General features: G+C 56.7%; 3 protein-coding genes across 13 annotated transcripts; all 3 read right to left on the bottom strand.

Annotated features, from left to right (window-relative positions):
• Positions 1-95: 95 nt before the first annotated feature.
• Positions 96-6,001, bottom strand: VPS33B (VPS33B late endosome and lysosome associated). The gene is made up of 23 exons (XM_065734361.1): positions 5,891-6,001; positions 5,709-5,789; positions 5,574-5,635; positions 5,435-5,484; positions 5,084-5,151; positions 4,838-4,883; positions 4,494-4,588; positions 4,027-4,131; positions 3,716-3,812; positions 3,549-3,626; positions 3,053-3,126; positions 2,655-2,741; positions 2,485-2,575; positions 2,184-2,258; positions 1,796-1,860; positions 1,670-1,724; positions 1,548-1,594; positions 1,262-1,394; positions 999-1,072; positions 642-743; positions 467-542; positions 288-398; positions 96-199 (listed from the first exon to the last, which is right to left on the bottom strand). Exons 1-23 carry the CDS (start codon positions 5,984-5,986, stop codon positions 96-98), a joined length of 1,872 nt encoding a protein of 623 aa, XP_065590433.1. The 5' UTR covers positions 5,987-6,001.
• A 154-nt stretch (positions 6,002-6,155) lies between these two features.
• HDDC3 (HD domain containing 3) lies at positions 6,156-7,048 on the bottom strand. Its single transcript, XM_065734157.1, has 4 exons — positions 6,910-7,048; positions 6,698-6,753; positions 6,382-6,622; positions 6,156-6,304 (listed from the first exon to the last, which is right to left on the bottom strand). Exons 1-4 carry the CDS (start codon positions 7,019-7,021, stop codon positions 6,156-6,158), a joined length of 558 nt encoding a protein of 185 aa, XP_065590229.1. The 5' UTR covers positions 7,022-7,048.
• Positions 7,049-7,272: 224 nt separating this feature from the next.
• TTLL13 (tubulin tyrosine ligase like 13) lies at positions 7,273-19,017 on the bottom strand. 11 transcript variants are annotated; one of them, XM_065734155.1, is made up of 15 exons: positions 18,988-19,006; positions 17,417-17,535; positions 16,764-16,894; positions 15,151-15,307; positions 14,732-14,875; positions 13,661-13,746; positions 13,295-13,520; positions 12,504-12,688; positions 11,372-11,560; positions 10,756-10,943; positions 10,220-10,413; positions 8,361-8,718; positions 7,950-8,153; positions 7,434-7,535; positions 7,273-7,361 (listed from the first exon to the last, which is right to left on the bottom strand). In XM_065734155.1, exons 2-14 carry the CDS (start codon positions 17,435-17,437, stop codon positions 7,459-7,461), a joined length of 2,160 nt encoding a protein of 719 aa, XP_065590227.1. In that variant the 5' UTR covers positions 17,438-17,535; positions 18,988-19,006; the 3' UTR covers positions 7,273-7,361; positions 7,434-7,458. The 11 variants fall into 11 exon arrangements, with proteins under 11 accessions (XP_065590227.1, XP_065590225.1, XP_065590220.1 ...); XM_065734153.1 differs by having other exon boundaries at positions 7,950-8,718; positions 18,988-19,017; XM_065734148.1 differs by lacking the exons at positions 17,417-17,535; positions 18,988-19,006 and adding an exon at positions 15,667-15,866 and having other exon boundaries at positions 7,950-8,718; positions 16,764-16,845.
• Positions 19,018-19,061: the final 44 nt, after the last annotated feature.

Raw genomic sequence — 19,061 nt, 5'->3', positions numbered from 1 at the left:
CGCCGGTCACGTGATCGGTCGCCGGGTGCGCGGCTTTCAATGGCGCCCGAGCGCCCGCACGGAGAAACCGAGCGGAGGCGGAGGGACAGCGGCGTTTATTGAGCAGAACGGGCGCACCCCGCAGCCCCGGCCTCGGCCATGGCCTCCAGCATGCGGGCGCTGCTGGTGACGGCGGTGGTCAGGAAGATGAACCTGCAGCCTGGGGGGGCACGGTGCCTCGAGCTCAGCGCCGCGGTGCCGCGCGCGCCCCCCCCGCACCCCTCCCCCCCCATCCCACCCCGTCCCACCTCTCTCTTTGCCCAGGAAGCGGAGAGCGGCCATCTCGGAGAAGGTGCAGCCCCCCAGGAACACGGCCAGGACGATGCGCTGCGCGTCCCCGCCCTCCTCCGCTGCACCGTCTGCGGGGCACAGAGCGTGGCACACGCCGACCCCCGGGCCCGCCCCCGGCCCGCGCCCCGGGCCCTACCTGCCGTTGCAAACTCGTTGCCGTTCAGCAGCCGCACCGCCTCCTCCAGGCCCTGCCAGCCCCGCCGCTCCAGCACCTGCGGGGCCGGGTCGGCTCAGGCGGCCGCAGAAGGCAAAGGAGCGGCCCCCGCGGGGCAAGGGGACATGAGAGGGAGGGCTCTGCTCGGGGAGCTCACCTGCTCCATGATCTTGCAGCTCAGGGGCGTGTAGGCCCCACTGAAAACATACGCCATGTCCCGAGGCGTTTTCAGGTTGTACTCGCCATCCACCCGGGGGATCTGCAGGGAAGCACTGCTTGATACCTGACAGCAAAGGCACTGCCAGGCTGGGCTGCCAGCCTGAGTCCAGGGCAGGGCCTGCAGCAGGGACTGCCCCGGCAGCAGGGTCAGAGCAGCTGCAGCTGGCAAGGCAGGCTGGGGCACCCGGCAGCAGCCCTGCTCCCGTGCAGGGCGGTGCCTGGATGGCAGCCCAGGGGGTCAGGCACAGGCTCAGTACTGCTCTCCTGCCAACCCAGCAGCCCCCAGAGAACATACCAAGCTCAGCTTCTTGCTTATGGCTCTAAAGTTGCTCTTCTTGGCCAAGGAATTAAAAGCGTCTGTGATTTTTCCTGGAAAACCAGACAAATTGCTCAGAGCCTTTGCATGCACTGCAGTGCCTGCACACCACGAGCCGGGCTGAGGGCGGCTGTGCAGGCACCCCTGGGAGAGACAGGGCAGCAGCTCCAGCTCCGGGCTGTGCCATGTGCCTCCTGGCACAGCACTGCCTGCGATGGGCTGTCCTGCCCTGGGGCTCTCACCTGCAGCTCGGTCTGTCACCAGCTTGCTGACTCTGCTCTCCACTGCTGTCAGGGTCTCTCCAGGTGACTGCTCAGTCAGCAGTCCGATGCGTTTGAGGTTGTGGAAGGTCAGCAAGTGCTCGGGCCCATAGCTCTGAGGAGGGAGTGGGCAGGTCAGCACAGAGTCCCAGCCACCATCACGTGCAAAGTGGCACTTCCCCCAGGACAGGCAGGAGCCCAGCAGGCTGCTTCAGGCAACCAAGTGTGGCAGCAGCACCGCAGCCCCAAGCGCCCCAGACATGCTCACCTGCAGGTACTGGGTCTTCAGGGAACGGTAATCTTTGGGGATGAGACCTGTGGGGATACAGCAGTGAGCGGAGCACAAGGCACCCGGTGCTGCCCCCACCAGGCTGCAGGACTCCCCCTCACCATTCTCCGTGATGGACAGCAGGCACATCAGGCGCAAGCTCTCAATGGGGGACACCTGCATTGGAGTGGGTGCTATGGTCAGGCTGCCAGCCCGTGCGTGGCCCCACAGCACAGCACAGCTCTCACCTGCCGGTCAATGTGCTCCTCGATGAAACTGGTGCTCTCCCGGATGTCAAAACCCTCCAGCAGAGCTGTGGTGGGGGGGAGGCAGAGTCACTCCTCCCATCCCTGGGGCTCTCACCAGCTAGCTGAGGTAGAATCTAGGGGCTCAGCCCCCCCTCCCTGAGCCTCGGGGAACAGGGAGGGCTTGCAATAGTGGGCTGCCTGCCTCACTGTGTGGTTGGCAAGGTCAGCTCACTAGGACCTCAGAACACACCCCAGTATGAAAGGTCTAGGGGGACACCCAGCTTGTGAGGCAGCCCAGACCTGGGGCAATGAGATGGGAATCAGAGCAAAGGTGGAAGAGCCAGAGCTAGGATGGGAGGCAACAACAGGCACAGGGAACAGCCCTCACCATGTTCAACCTTGATCATATCCTGGAAGTCCTGCTTGGTTTTCTTTTTCATGATGGACTCACAGGCACCAATATCTGTACAGCCAAGAGAGTTTTCCACTTTGGAGCCGTAACAGGCTCTGCATGCAGACCCACCACAGGCATGGGCATGCAAAAACAGCCTCTGCTGCCCTGCCCACAGCTCAGATATACTCCATTCCTCCCAGGGACTGCCAGGCCCTGCAACCCCCCTGCTTCCCTGTGGAAGAAGCACCCCCTGCAGCAGCTGGGGCCTCCCCCGCTGTGCTGTCCCAAAACCTACGCAGGCTCAGCAGGCGATGCTCCTGCTTCAGTCCCTTCAGTTCCTGGGAGACAAAGTTCTTCATCTGCTTGATGTCCATGCCCTGGCGGCGCTGTGGAAGTGAGAGCACCCAGGGAGTGAGGCAGCCGTGGAGGGGGGCTGAGGAGCCCGCAGCGTGGGCCGGTACTCACGTCGTACTGCGCCTGCAGGTTGCGTGACTTCTGGCTCAGAAGGCCGAACACACTGGAGAAGTGTTCATTCCGAATCTGGCTGAAGATCTGCGGAGAGCACCACAGCACCAGCGCTGACTGCCCCAGCACAGCTCAGCACAGCTCAACCAGGAGCCAGCCCCGAGAACAGCCTGCACACACCAGTGTGGCTGCTGTCCCCCAGGGCCAACGCAGCCCGTCCTGCTGGGGTGGTGCTGACAACAGAGGTCAGGCTGTGCCTGCAGACCTTGCTTCTCCGTCTCCACACGTGACACAACTGAAGCCTCCAGACCCAGCAGTGCTCAGCCAGTCTCTGCTCAGCCTCCCCCGGTGCCCCACAGAACACCAGAAAGATCTGCTACCACATAACCAGGACTCACCTTGTCCTGGCCATTGAGCAGCACCTTAATGCTCTTGTCAGAAGAGGTGACTTCTGGCCCAAAATCCACACTACCTACAGAGAAAGATGAAGAGTTGCAGAATCATAGCAAGAACCACAGAATGGTTTGAGTTGAAAAGGACCTTAAGTCCTCATTACAAGTCCCTGCCACAGGCTAACAGACAAGAATCCCTTTCTAATATATAATCTAAACTTACTATCTGAGTTTAAAGCCCCTACACCATGTTCTATCACTGTGCCCTTTTAGAAGATATCTTTCTTACAAGCCCCTTTCAAGCACTGCAAAGCTACAATAAGGTCTCTCTAGAACTGCTCTGCCCCAGCACTAGTGACATCCATGCAGAGGTAGGCAATACTTGCCCCACTGTTTCTTCAGACAGATCTGCCCTCGTGCATGACCTTCAGCACCACCCCACACCAGGACCAAGCACAAACCCCAGGAGGGCTCACGTCACCCCACTGCTGACACCACTTACCACACTTGATCCGGAAGGTGTCGTCCACGAGCCCCTCGTACACCACCTGGGAGCACAGTGCTGTGACGTAGTCCATGTCTGCAATGAGGACCCATTTGCTGCCCAGGCAGTTCCTCACGCCAGGCCCAGTCCTGCTGCCTCTCACTCCAGCCACTCCCAGCCCTTACCTCTGTCCATGAGGAAGATGTTCCCAATCTCTGGCTTTCTACCCTGCCCATCGTTCTCGCTCTCCTCCTCCAGGTCTCGCCACAGCTCATAGCTCATCTGTGAGGGGAAAACTGTGCCAATACCTGTGACAGGACAGCTCCCAGCTCAGAGCTGCAGCACACAGCAGGGGCCGGGTGCTACCACAGCGCCCAGCCATGCAGGGGGTGGTGCTGCAGTTCCCCCTGCACAGCCTCAGCTCAGGCACAGGAAATGGGGCACTCCCACCAGCCTTCATTCCAGAGGTGGACAGCACAAGCTCTGCTGAACCTACCTTGGCACACCTCCCAATCCCGTAGGCTCTGCTGAACGGCCCATACAGGGAGTTCAGGAGCTGCAGTGCTCGAGCAACGGAGTTGATCCAGCGGTGATCTCCTTCCTGCAGGGAGCACAGCAGCATCAGGAAGTGGCTCTGTCCAGGCTGGACTGGAAATGACTGCATGCAGTGGGGTCCTCAGTCAGACACAGAGCAGGACTGGGGGTCCAGGGGCTCGGTCCCACTCCACACGTATAGGAACAGGCTGGATGCCCAGAGCTGCTCAGGAGGAGCCACCACAGCACATCCACGAGGCAAAATCCTCCCTAAGACAGCAGGCAGCGGCCTGCAGCGAGGGCTGGGAGGACTGGGCAGAACACCATGCATTAACTTCCTGAACAAAGGCTTCCTGGCCTGGGCCCAAAGACAAGCAACAGAAAAGCTGCCATCCCACAGGCAGCACCCAGCACACCACCCCAACTGACCAAGAAGTAGTCCCGGAAGAACTCGGGCAGTTCCATACTAATGATATCTTCATCCAGAGGCAGCAAGTAGAAAGACCACTCATCGCAGGTGACATCTGAGCATGGAAAAGACAACAGTCAGCCACCCCCAGCAAAAACAGCCCCAGGAATCCTAGCAGCTCATACTGCAGAGGAAGAAAACAGAGATAGGTCCTCCCTGAGGGGACTCATCCCTTCGCATCCCAGTAAGGGGCAGAACAACTGCTCTTCCCAGGAGATCCTGGTGCTGGGGTTCAGCAGTGCTCAGAGTGCTATGAGCCATCTTGGGGCAGCAGAACAGTGTCAGGCACCACAGTCCTACTCACCGCCAAAGACTCCCTCTTCCTCCAGCACCATCTCACAGGCATAGAACTGCAAAGCAAGAGAAGATCCTCAGTCACGCTCCACCAGAGGCAAAGAGCTCCCTATAGTAGACAGGATAATCTTCCCAGGCACCATAGCACTTAACTTTAGTGAAGCAGCTCTGGTTAAGAAATTACTTCCAACTTTAGCAGAAGGAGTGGGAAGCATGAGGGTCAGACTGGGCTGCAGGGGGAAGAAGCAGCACTGACCTTCTGGGGGCTGAAGATGATCTTGTATTTCCGATTCCTCCCAGAAATTTTGTCAGCATTGACAATGTCTGCAGACAACACAGGTACAGGCCTTATAAACACTGCCCGCCACCCTGAACTGCAACAACTTCTCCTGAAAGATCAGATCTGGGGCACAGCTCCTCACAGCAGCCCGGGTAGAAAGAAGAGCCTGGGTTTTCCAGCCCAGCAGTAACAGCCCACAGGGGCCAGAAGGAACTGGCAGTGTGGAGCTGCAGTCAGCATAGCATGGGATGACCCAGAGTACCCACAGCGTGCAGAGCTGAGGGATCTCAAGGACAGGCCCCGGGCTGCTGCCTGTCAGGCACTCACCTGCAATGTACCGCATCGTCCTGACCCGCGGCCGCACAAGGAAGCAGAGCCTGGGAACAGGGCGAGAGGGCGTGAGAGCTGCCACCTCAGCTCCCGTGGGCGCAGGGAGGTCAATCCCGAGCACGGAGACAGCACTCACTGCTCGCTGGTGCTGGGGGCCGGCCGGTTCTCCACCCTGTACAGCTTGTCCACCTCGTGCTGCTGCGGGGCAAGGCGCGGTGCCGTCAGCGCGCGGTGCCGGCACCCCCGGGCCCGGCCCCAGGCCCCGCGATACCTTCAGGACGGAGACGTTGGCGATGCGGTCCAGAGGGCTCATCAGGTCGGGCTCGATGAACAGGTCCTTCTTGCCGGGCAGCTGCGGGCGGGCGGGCGGCGTGGGGACGGCGCCGGGAAACCCCGCACCGCGGGCGCCATCCCCGCCCCCACCCCTTGCTGCCGCCCCCCGCCCGCCCGGACCTGCTCCAGCAGGTAGATGAGCTGGTCCCGCGCCAGCCGCTTCAGGATGCCGAAGTCGGGCGGCTCGGGCGCGTCCCGCCGGGCGGAGGAGGCCATGGCGGAGCCCGGAACGCCGCCGCGAAGCCGCGGTTCCGCCGGAACCCGTGAGCCACCGGGATCGAGCGCGCCGGAAGTGCTTTGGAGCCACGTGACCACGCGACGCACAATACCGAGGCGCCCTCTCCGTACGAACCGGGAACCGCACGCGAGGCGGCGCCCGCCGCGTTTATTGCCCCGGCCCCGGCCCCGCTGCCACGCCGCGCTCCTCCAGCAGCCGCCGCAGCGCCGCCTCCAGCGGCGGGCTCGTCCCGCGCAGACCGCGCACCACCTCCGCCGCCCACCGGAAGTACTCCTGCACGCGCTCCTCCGACCACCCTGCGGGGACGCGCGCTCGCGTCACTTCCGGCGCCGGGGCCGCGCGGAGCGGTGCGGGGCCGCGGGGACGGGCGCACCTCGGGGCGCGCAGCGCTGCATGTCCCGCAGGTTGTGCAGTTTGTCCGCCAGTTTCACCAGCTTGGCGCGGGGGCTGCTCCCGGCCGCGCGCTCCACCTGCAGCCGCTTCCGCTCCGCCTTCGGCAGCGCTTTGTCGTCCGTCAGCTCCTCCACTACGCGCCGCACCTCGGGCCCGAAGCGCTCCTCGATCTCGGGCAGCGTCGTGTCCGTGTCCTCCACCGTGTCGTGCAGCAGCGCGGCCTGCGGGGGCCGGCGGTCGGGGCGGTCGGGGTCGGCTCGGCTGCGGCCCCGACGCGGCCCCGCGCGGAGCGGTACCTGCAGCACCACGATGTCCGTGACGCCCGCCTCGTGCGACAAGATCCGCGCCACGCCTGGAACGGGACACAGCGGGAGGGGAGGGCGTGGGGCCCCCGCACCGCGCGGCGGATGTACCACAGCGCAGGGGCTGAGCGGGCGGGAGCCGCGCGGGAGGGATCGCCGTAGGGGTCACGAGAAGGGCACCGGGACGAGGGGGGGAGCCGCCGCACCGATGGGGTGGTTGATGTAGGGGGTGCCCTCGGGGTCCTTCCGCCGCTGTTCCCTATGTTTCCCGGCCGCGAAGTCCGCCGCCTCCAACAGCCGCGCCGCCTCCGACGCCATGGCTGTGATGGTGGGCGGCACCGGCGCGCCGGGATATACGCACACGCGTGGAGCGGGCGGAGCCGAGCCCCGTTCAACCGTTTATTGCGGCCAGCCCGGCCCACGCGGCAGACGGTACAACAGCGAGCCGTCCGGAGCGCGAACCTCCGTGCCGGGGGGAGGAGTGGGGCCCGGGCGCGGCGCGGCGGCGCGCAGCACTCGCGCATCCTGGCGCAGGCGGCGGTGCAGTGGGACGCAGCTCCGGCTCCGCAGCACCCGGCGCACCACGTCGACGCTGACGCCGAAGCCGTCGGCCAAGCGCTCCAGCGGCCATTCCTCGGGCAGCTCCTGCCGCAGGAACCTGCGGGCGCAGCGCGGTCACCACCGACCGCTCTGCTCCGCCCCCCCCCCCCCTCCCGGCCCCGCCGCTGACCGCATCTGCTCCATCGCTTCCCACGTTAGCGTCCGCTCCGGGGCGCCGCGCTCCACCCCCAGCTCCCGCCGCAGCCGCGCCGTCCGCCGCCGCCTCCGCGCTCTGCGGGGAGAGAGGGACGTGAGCGGCCCGGTCCTCCCGGCCGCGGTCTCGGCCCCGCCGTCCCGTACCTCTCGGCCTCATCCAGCGCCGCGGCCGGCGGCTCCGGGTCCCCGCTCCACGCCGCCGCCCGCCGCGGGCACGCAGCCGGCAGCGCGCAGAGCCGCAGCCCGCGCAGCACCACCGCCGCCATGGCCCGAGGGGGCGGGGCGGGGGCGGCCCCGGGGTGGGACCCGCACCCGCCGGTACCGGGCAGCGAGCTCCGAGCCGTGCCCGGGAAGGCCGTGGTTCCTGGAGCCTAAAGGCGGAGCTTCGGCGTTCCCGGGACGAGGGAGCTCGGACGGGGCGTGCGCTCCGGCAGCCGCGGTGCGGGGAGCGGGGCCCGGGGGAGGCCGAGCCGCCGCCTCTGCCCCTTACCTGTGCTTCTCACGTCGCAGAAATTCACGGCGCTGGTGCAGTGCGTGGCACGCGTGTGCAGCACGAGGGCGGCAGAGGCTACGAGCAGCTCCTGTGCTGTGATGCCTCTGAAGCTGCCGTCGCTCATGGCCTTGCCTGCACGGACCAGGCATCTCAAGGAGGCAGGGTGAACGCTGCCTGCGCAGAGCGGCCGCCCGATGTCACCTGCAGGAGCACAGACACCGGCGTGGGCGCCCGCACAGTGGCAGCCTGCTGTTCGCGGGGTGCTCGGCCGTGGGGCACCTGGCCGTGGAGCGGCCCCACCCAACCCTCCTCCTCTCCCGCCCCAGCACATCCACAACTGCCACGTTTGCCCCGGCACTGCACGCAAAGCACAGAAGGCAGAACCGAAGTGAAATAACGTACACTCACAGCCTCGCTCCCTGATTCCGCCCGCAGAGGGCTGCCAGGTGCTCGTCAGCCTTCCCGTGGTTTTAGCACAAGGTTGGGTAACTGCTGCTGGCTCCGCAGCCCGGCTCCACGGGCAGCCCCAATCCCGGGGCTGGGAGCTGCACTGCACTGTGTGCTGCTCTCGGCAAGGGATGCTCTGGCCTCGAACCAAGAGGGTGCTCGGGGCAGGGCGCCTGCAGTCCAGCAGCTGTGCCCTGGTGCTGTGCTCGTGAGCAGAGAGCTGTCCTGAAGGCCACACCATGTCTCTTGAGAACGAGAGGGGGACGATGGACATGAAGGGGGTGGGCTGCCGTGCCTGCGAGCCAAATAGAAACGGCGTCTGGAAGGAGAGAAAGCAGTTGCAGCTTAGCTCTGGGCACCTTGGTGAGAGACAGGAAGGAAAAGTCTTTCCTGGGCACCTGCCGGTGCTCACTACACAGCTCCCTGCATTTCCCCTCCTAAGCACACCTCAGTCTTGGGCTCAGATCATCTAGGTGGACTGTGTCTGATCTGCCTGCAGCAGTGCTCAGACTCCCACACACCGCCCATAACATTGCCCTGAGCTGCAGCAGGTTTGTGGAAAGAAACGCCATGGCTTTGTGGGGAGGCTCCAGCAATGAGGGATCCGTCCCAGCCCTATGCAGTCCTCTGCTTCTGAAAAGATCTGCCCAGAGGTTTGGGCGGAACTGTGGTTTCAGGTTCTGCTTTGCTTTGTCTGGGTGCATAAAAGGCAGCTACCATCAGTTCTTACAGATCAAATCACATCTTACACTTCTTTTGTTCAATTAAAGGGACCCATTTCCAATTTGCTGTGAGGTACTAGAATACCACGCCCCATATAATTCCTGTCACTCTGGAACCTGGAGTTTGTCAGGGCCCTTCTGAGGTGTGCTATCCTTCCACCCAGGAGTGCGAGGCCTTTATGGAAGCAGATGGTGCCACCGGGAGAGGCAGTGGCCCTTGCAAGGCTTTTCACTAACTGCCGGTCCAGAATTAATGCTTCCCCCACCTGTCAGGTGTCAGCCACCATCAGCTCTGTTACAGCTTACTGCAGTCCAGAAGCAATGACTGCTGGCTTTCTCCTCATCTGATCTCAGAACACTAGGACCCGTGGCCTGGTTTGGGAACTGTAGCCAAGCAAATCTAATTCTAGCTCCATGTTTTCCCCAGTGCAGTCCCTGCTCAGCCAAGCTCTCCTCAGCTGTGCACCTTTAAATAATCCAGGACACAAGCACCACAGCGAGCTCTTGCAGAGTGAAGATGACCATCAAGGAGAGGCCCCACACCGAGGACTGAGCTCTGTGGTGTTTCCAGCACATTCACTGTCAGAAACATGCAGCGGGCTCCTCACCCCCGCTGGGTGGGGGCTTGTGTAAGGCACAGCACGGGGAGCTTAGGAAGAGGCACTGCTTGCAGCACAGAATTCACTGAAAGATATTTTTGGACATTTCCACCCTTTCCTTCAGACCTCATTTGTTGTTTGTGCCTCCTGACCATGCTCCTAGCACTTCAGTGCCTCCTACCCGGGAATTAATCTTATTTAGACAGGAGCATCATCTTGTGGCACTGAAGAAGCAGGCCACGCTACACTGCATGGGACAGCAAACACAATATTATCACTCTGTCTTCCAGAACAGGAATGAGAGGGACCTTGTGAGGAAAGGTGCCCAGGGGTTCTGTGTGGGTGACTGGAATGCCCCCAGTGCACCTCGTTAGAAGGAGACAAAGGAACCAGACAGCATGTTGGATCTCATTCAAACGAGCCACACCAAAAGATGCTCAGTGCCTCCCACATCACTCCTGTGATGGCCTCGTAGAAAATCTGGGCAATCTTCAGTTACCTGGATCTTGGAGGTATCAGAGCAGGGTCCGTGGGTGTCAGATGATCTCTCCGCTGTGGGAAGCAGCTGGCAGAGCTGATCTATGATGCCCAGGCCTCGGATAAGGTTCTTACGCCTTGCAAGGGCACTCACTCTTTTCTTCTCTTCATTTTCCAGAATATCCTGGGGCTGCATGGAGTCATACTGCACGTGCTGTACGACTCCATACATAGGAAAGAAACACCCAAGTTATAGCAAAGTTGAATCTACAGAAGTGGACAAGAGATACAAAACTACAAACTGCTGTGAGCCCCACAGAGAATTACAGACCTCAGGGTACAGTGGGATGAAAACCCCTGCGGTTGGCACAGCAGCAGAGAGTGCTTACAGGCAACTCCTGGCACAAGCCATCAGCCCCTCAGGACTTCAGGGAGGACACCTCCAGCCTCATCTCCTTAGCAGATGAGGTAACTGCTATTTCAGTTACCCATTACCAGTATCCCAGTACTGTTCCTAGAGCCTTTGATACGCCATGGATAAGCAGTGACGAAAACAAGGTACCTTTTTATCCCACCTCTTTGTGCTTCTGTAGGTGAAGTGGGTTGCAGAAGCTGGGGTTTTGTTATGGATTGTGGATTTGTCTGAGGCTGACTCTCTCTGCAGCCCTTCTTTCCTCTCTTTCTTCTTCTTTCTGGTAACAGCTTCTAACTTTTCCCTCTTTGTGCGAATTTCTTCCAGTTGTTGCCTGCCACAGATGAGTTGTCTTGGTCACTGGTTCCATAAGAGGCATAATAGCAAAACATTGCAAAGCCTTCAGTCTGAGGACATTTTACTGCAGTCAGGAGTTCAGTAGTGAACAGACCATAAAGGAAGCATGCCAAGAAATGGCTGAGGAGTGCTTTAAGAGCCTCTCACTGCTGTAAGAAACACCCATGAATTGGGCTGTGCCTGCTGGAAGGGGGAGAAGACTGAAGGATGTTTCAATGTGTGCCTCCAGATTCCAAAAGTCAAAGGAACACTGCATTTGCCTCTCAAAGGTACGTGCTACAGAAGCTGCTTTGCCATGGCAACACAGTACAGGCAGACTCTCCTGTATCCAGCTCTCCACAGCTTACTTCCCTTACGTAAGACTTACTCCCCAGAAAGGATCAGAAGGAAAGTGTCTGGATGCACCTGATACACTCCTCTCGTGCTCTGGATGATGCTGTCTCCTTGAAGAGGGAGCTGCTCTGTTTGAAAAATGGCTCGTACTTGTCAGTTCCATGCGCTGGGTAGATGCGCCGGTAGCTGCCCCGGTGTGAGTTCTCATAGTCCTCTGCCTCAGAGAGCCACGCTGCCTGGCTGCTCTCTAACTCCTCATGTCTGCAAACCAGGAGAAAGCACAGAAAGCACAGGCAGGCACGGAGCTCTGGCAGGAGGCTCCAGGTATTTTACTGTGGGACAATGGACGTAGCTGGCTTTTTGCCCGTCTTTCCTGTGAGCCCATTTCACACAGGTTCGCTGCTGGGAGCCAACAGTTCCCACTTCTTCATCTTCTACGTGGCAAATGCTGGTGGAGCATTTTCAGACATCTCCCTGCTGCCAGGATCACACCCTGCCCCTCGGCCTTTCCACCCAACTAAGCTGGTTACCAAAGAAGTTGATTTACAATGTGCATGCACAAGGAGTGTCAGCCACTCCAAGCTCAGCTGGGAGCTCTCCAGCCAGCAGGGAGCTCGAAGCAGCAGCTGCAGGGACACGAAGTGTTCAGGGTAACAAGCTGAGTTTCTCCAGCCTGCAGTTTTCTCAGGTTTCGTTATTGAAATGGGAGCTGGAGGCAGTTCCTGCCTTGCCCTGCATGGCAGGAAAAGCCCGGGCAGCAGCCTCATCTAAAATGGCCTCGAGAGGCCATGCAGATTAATAAATCATGAAAGGGCATGCAGACAGAGAAGGGTGGGAAAATGCTCAACCCTGGGAAAGGAATCCTGCTTTGGAGAAGGGCCCCGTGGCCCGCGGTGCTCCTGGTCCCTGAAGCAGCACTATGTCCTGTCCTGTGACAGTCACTGTGAGACCAGGGATGCTGCAGCCTGACAGCACTGAAGGATGTGAGGACATGCAGCTCTACAGGGAAGCCTGGGGATCATAGCACAGGGAGTCCCAGATCTCTTCTGGGATCAGTTCTAGACAGGCTCCTCCTGCCCAGAGTGCAGGTGGCTTGGATGAGCTCTGTCAGAGACTGCACAGGGCCATGGCTTCACATACCATAAGTGTCAGAGCCTGCCTTTTCCTCAGTAGGGACCTGCAGTACTCCTGGAAAGAGCAATACCTGGATACGTGAGGAGTCCAATGAGCCTGGAGGAGTCGTTCCTTCGCCCGCTGTTTGTCTTCCTCCATCACTTTCCTTTTGTTACAGGCATGCACATTTATCAAGTTGATGGTGTCAAAGAGAAGAGCATCCTTCACCTCACGGTCCAGGTCAGAGTCTGTGGAGAAGCTGGGAGAGTGGTTCACCTGCCAAAACAAACAGCTCATCTAAGCTGGCAGCTCCCAGCGCTCAGACTGCTGCCTGCAGCAAGCGTGCTGGCCCCAGCCTGCCCTACTGCCTGCTTTCCATTGATCAGAGAATATCCCGAGTTGGAAAGGACCCACAAGGATTGAGTCCAACTGATGTTCTCCCCTGTAACAGTGACTGAAAGCAGAAGGGTGTGCACAGCATGTGGTTCTGTCCTTCTATTCCTTCTGCAGTATGATGCTCATCCACACTGCAGGCTGTTCAGCCTCTGTGCCCCCCCAGGACTGCAAGAGGAGGGCAGCTATCATAAATGCAGGATACTGTCACAGACGGAGGAGTCTCTGAGGTTTGGGAAACTCCCTGCTGTTAGAGAGGGCGTACAGGAAACAGGTTCTTATTTCTGGTGAACTGAGGCTGCTAAGAAGGTTGTCTGGGCACTCGTTTTCATAACCCGTTTCATTCCGTGAGCAAGGTGGCCTACTTTAACCAAATAAGTTCTTTTTAGCCCACCAGCCCTTGTTCTCAGGCTTCCTCCACCCAAGCAAGCTTTCAGCTATCTGCTACTTAAAGAACTGCTTCAACACAGCAGGAGACTTCTTCCTCACCTCTAGTAGCCAAGGTTTCAGGTTTCGGTCTAGCAAAATATCAAAACCCAGTATCTCAAAACAGGCGCAGGTGGTAGTGTGGTTAGGAAAGCAGCTTTGGTAATTGTGCTTCACCACAGGGTGAGCTGAAATAAGAGTCTTTATAATTATATCCTCAATATCTTCCCAGAGTTTTGTTGTGTTATAGCTGTTATCCATCATCCAGGCATTCAGGGTGGAGAGTTTCCTGTGTGGAGGACAGGAGATGATTAGAGCTCACCTGTGATGTCGTGCTTACCCCCAAGAAAGGCGGAAGTAAACCACTGTTCCCAGTGCAGCTTTCCTGCAGGATGTCACAAGGCACTGTGGTACCTGGACAATATATACCTCTTACTGCCCATCGTGTCATCCTGGACAAAGTTTGCATTACGTTTGTTGATAGCATAATTGGTCAAATGCATGCAGATATCACCCTGAGAGAGGAACCACAAGAGACCTTCATTTACACTTAATTGCAGAGTATAAATAGAAACAACAGTTCCATTAGTACTCATCTAGCCACCAGCTTCACCCACTTCTACCTCCTGGCTTCAGCTGGTGATTCACTCTCTAACCAGAAGTTAGAGCTAACTGCTCTATTTGCTCCATGCCACTGTCCTAATCTCTTGGGTAGAGCACAGGAGTCATCCACAGATGCTATTCTAGCTGTAACCTCAGCACTAAATGAGGGACATCCCAGGACAGAAGCTGCAGCACATTTCTACACATTTGCTCTCTTCCTTTATTCACCGTGACCAGCGAGCCGCAATCCAACATGAGATTCTGTGTTCTTTAGGGGTTCTATATGCTACAGGCCCTGACTTAGAAATGAGCACTGTCATGGTCTGTATCTTTCTTCCTTTCTTTCCCATTTCCCTTCCTTGTCTCCTAGGCTGTTCCACCGCTGCCAGGTAAGCCCCAGGTCTGTCTCTGCCTGAAGTACAGGCAGACAAGGAATGGTATAGACCCAAGAACACTCACAGAGGCAAGAAGCAGCAGCAATGTTGCCTAGAGACACTGTGGAGTCTCCATCTGTGAAGATTTTCATTACCCAACTGAGTGAAACCTCAGAGAAATCAAATCTGAAATTACTGTTGACACAGTTTTGAGCAGAAAGCTGCACTTGAGACCTTCCTAAGTTCCTCCAAATCCAGACACCTCCAAGGTTTTGTGATAATGCCACTAAAAAGCCCAAATGTGGGACCTGGGAGTAGATGTACTTCAGACACTCACAAAATACCTTTTGTGTGGAGGAGAGAGGAGGAAAAAAGAAAACCAAGTCCCACAAGACCTACCAGTCCCTGACTTTTCAGGGTCTGGAATGCCCCTTATACAAATTAGAGACTAAAAGCTACAGATACTATACGAGCTTTTTACAATTCTCCTTCCCCCCCCCCCCCTTTTTTTTTTTGTTTTTACCAGGTTTCTCCTGCTGGGATCGATGTACTTCATGGTGGCAAACCGGGCCAGACCCTCCTCATAGACAAAAATCCTCAGTGGGTCACAAGATGTGACCAGCACGTAGATACGCATGTCAAACTTAAAGCCATCAATAAGGAAAGGCTGCAAGGAAAAAGGCAGGAGCAAGCATGAGATAAAGGAACACTGCTGGGTGTGCTGCTGATTCCTCAAGGCCAGCTGCTCCACCTGCACTGCTTGTGCCACTTCCAGCAGTGAGGAGACAGACAAGCTTTCGCTGTGCCTCTGCTGCTGCAGCCACACTGGTACTGCTGGCAGATTCAAGAGACGTGGGGCAAAGGACACAGGGAGGAGGCAGGGTGCAGGAAGAGCTCGGAGGACGCAGTCCTTCACCTGTGTTTCAGGACAGCCCCCATTACCTTAGAGATATACTGCTGACAAATCATACGCTCTCCGTGTTTGATCTCTTCTCCATTACGTGTTATGAAGATACCTCGACCTTGGCTGCCACTGTCTGGCTTGCAGATGAATGTTCTGTTTTTCCTCCTGCGTCGGTAGGCCTGGAAGTCTCCATAGCTGTACAACAGAGGGGTGACTGTTACAAGCTGCAGCAAATGCGTCCCTCATCTCTCTGGTAATGTTTAGATAACAGAACTATTGTGCTGTGAACCACTACAGACCTAAGTTTTGCAGCAGAGAAATACTGCAGCTATTCGTAGCTTACATCAGCTCTTATTTAGTCCTTGTGCAACCTGACAAAGCTCTTCTAGTTTCAACTTCTACTTGCACACATCTCCACCTCTACCAGAAGCTTCATGGGAAACAGTCAGTGCTATTTGTACAGAAGCCAGTGAGATTTTGGCTGTGCTACAGCAGAGAGATTAGGATAAAACAAAACACTGGCTACAGAGGAGGAGGATGTTGCAAGTCCTTACATTCCTTTTAGTTCCAGCTCATCAGCAAACGGTCAGGAGGCCGCAGCCAGGATGCTCTAAGTAGGGTGCACAGGCTCACAAGCTGAGCTCATGTATCACATTACGTGGTTGGTCTTCAAGAACAGCTCCACTGGGAGTATGATGCCTCGAAGAGTCAAGCCCACATGCCCATTAATTACTTTGCCATTGATGGAGGAACACTGTACAGAGCATCAAATGCAGAGAAAGGAGGAGACAATGAGGACAAATCCCAGAAGATCGCCAAGGACAGAGTCCAGGACACGCAGCCTGGAGAAACAGACTGCGAGGACACGTAGCAATAGCTTTGCTGTACGTTATATTGTTAGCAAAACATAGCAAACCACTGTTCTCCAAGGCCAGACCGAACAGAAGTACTGAAGTGCTGATACCTCAGCAAAGATGCTTTGAGTCAGATATTAATCATGGACAGAGTTCAGCTATAGAACATGTCATGGAAGCCCTACTTCACAGACTTCAGGAAACAGTAAGGATACAGTCTGTCTGAAAACAGACTCTTCTCCTTATACCACCCGAACTGTGAGTGCTCTTTGATTCTTTTCAGCTACTTTTCTGTTTATCTGCACAGTCAGAAAAGCCAGGCCTCCTGCCCCTAAGCTTGACTAACTTGGTGATGGTTCACATATAACTGTAAATACGTTTTGTTTAGCACGATGAGCTGCACTCTCAGTACCCCCACCATCACACATCATGCTCCCCTGCAGCAGAGGGCACAAGTGTATGGGGCTGTGAGGACCACCCGTGCAGTCAGTGCGCGGAGCTGCCCCATCCCTCCTGCTGCTCTGCAGTTACCTCTGCTGTCCACCGTGAGCTGCAGAGGGACACTGCCCACAAACACAGATGTTAATGCTTCTCATCTTGCCCTTTGGCTTTCAGGGAGAGTTCCTCTCCCATGATTCAGCTCTTTGGCCAAGCAGCACAGCAAACATGATAGGGGATATCATTCCACATGAAATCTCAGAGGCCATTCCCATCCAAGCCCAAGTTGTATTGCACAGCACTTCTCACTTCCCAATTTCATACCCCTACCCTCTGCTGCATTACTGTGTATCACTCACTCAGCTGGCAGGCTCCACGTACGGGGAAAAATATTGTACTCCTTGGGGAAGAGCCTGAACATGCGGTTAAGGTTGCGAGCCAACAAGTCCTTACGGCAGATCTCTATCATGCCAGGAAAATGGTTGATTTTCTGGAAGAGGTGCAAAAGAAAAGCAGAATCATCAGTGATAATCCTTGAGGTCAAGGAAAGGCAGCGTATGGAGAAACAAGCAGGCAGAACAGGAAGCCAGGTCAGCTGTTGCCTTGAACGCCTGCTGAAGGACAAGATTACACTAACTGCTTTATCTGACTTCACCAGCGTGATTTATCTGCTCATTCCATCTCATGAAGCTCTGCCTTCCTACAATACTGCAGCTTCTGAAAGGGAGCAGTTTGTCAGCAAGAGTCATTTATTTCACTCTACATTAAAGAGGCTGGCAGCTTTCCAGCTCCCCACTGACTGTCAGACAGTTACTGATGGCATTGCTACAGAGACAACAGAAGCAATGACTGATGAACCTGTGCACTCCGGGACCAACACAGAACCAGGGGTCACAAGTGCTACTTTTAGACACTTCTGTTCCCTTCTGCAACACTTTGTTCCACTAACAGCTCCCTCTCACCCTCCTCTCCCGAGCTCCTCCTGCTGGGCACCTTTTCATGGAGTATTTACCTGAAACCGTTTCATTTCCATGACACGTTCCAGAGAGACTGAACAGTCAGTCCAGCACACCGTCCAGTCCTCATTTTCTCCCACTTCTTTCAGCCCACAGCATAGTGCAGCACGACGCACTGTGGAAGGAAGCACATGACAAAGGTCCAGGGGGGGGAAATAAATGCCAGGGACAGTTAAATCCCTGGAGTAAACAGGAGAGCAGGCAGAACTCTTCAAGCTGCACTGCCACCCTCAGGGGTGACAAAGACTAAGCACGACCCTTCAGGAGCCATCAGAAACACAAGCTTTATCCAGCTAACCTCACCACAGTCTCTGCTTGCAGTTATACTGGGAACCATTAGCTCTGCAAATCCACTTGCCCTGGGGTCCCAGAACACCCCCTGGATTACAGCAGGCTTGAATCTGCCCTGTGTTTGATGCCACACAGCCACATGCAAATCTTCGAAAGGTGTTTGCTTCACCTTAGAAATCAAAAGCTAATTGGTAGCAGAATGTGCAAGCTTTGGAGTGGAAGGTTGTTGCTGGAATGATTAGTGTTGGTGCCAGTTCTGAATCTGTCCTCTTACAGAGCTGGGGGAGCTGATGTAGAAACCATGCTGTGAAACTGAAGCAGGTCGGAAAACACAATGGGCAGCTGCAAGTCAGAAGCCTCTGTCTTTCCAGTCACCCACAGCCAGGTGGCCAAAACTGCCCAACATTCCACACACCACTGAGGCCATTGGAGCCCTCCTCTACCACAACCCTGATGCCACATGTTGGCTGTTGCCTTGTTGCTTATTCTGGGCTGACCAGCACAGCCTAGCAGCACCACCAGGAGCAGCCCTGGGCACCATAGCTCTGGAGGTGGGCATGAAACTGTTCTGCTTCCTATGGAGCTCACATTGCCACACTGTGTTGTCGTGGATCCTCATCCACCTCCCATCACCAAAGAGCCCGAGCACGGCCGCAGGGGAAACACGTGTTGCTCTGGGTAAAAACAACATTCCTCACACAGCTGACAAGGCTGTGACCTTTAGCAATGCAAACATGGTGGTAATGCTAGAGGAGTCATTACCAAATTGACTAATAACATCCATCAAATTGTTCTTTTGAGAAACAGCTTGTGGCAGCAAAGAAGAGCGAGATGGGAGCGTGAAGCAGCGACCTGCAGCATGTCACTGGAGATGAATATCAGAGATATTCAGGTACTGATCCAGCCTGCTGCACCACCAGCTTCAGCTTAAACTGTTGGTAGCTCTCACTTCATTTCCCCAAACACAGGTGCCAGTCCTGCACTGTAACTGCCTCCAGCCAAACCCTTATCAGTTTTAGCAGAAGTATGGCACACACAGACGTACAGAGCGGCGAGGGCTCGCAGTGCTGCTGCACAGTTTGGGTCTCTTTAAGGCACAAAGCTCCTCAGCCCAAAGTGCAGAATGTTCACAAGGATCCAAGTCACTTACAAACAGTAAATACAAAACAAAGGTGACTCTGCAGCGGAAACGGAATACCAGCACTCCTCACTGGCTGAGCAGGCATCAGCTTGCTGCGGGTGGGCTCGATCCAAAGGGACAGATCCTGGGACTTACCACTCTCGTACTTGCAGCTGGTCAGGTTAATGGATGGGATGCTGGAATTGAAAGAGATGACATGAGCTGCTCAG

The sequence above is a fragment of the Cyrtonyx montezumae genome, unplaced genomic scaffold (assembly GCF_038088225.1).
Source record: "Cyrtonyx montezumae isolate F1298 unplaced genomic scaffold, pur_monq_1.0 scaffold_17, whole genome shotgun sequence".
NCBI lineage: Eukaryota > Metazoa > Chordata > Aves > Galliformes > Odontophoridae > Cyrtonyx > Cyrtonyx montezumae.
Note: the sequence above shows the minus strand (reverse complement) of the source record. Positions and strands in the feature narration are given on the sequence as shown.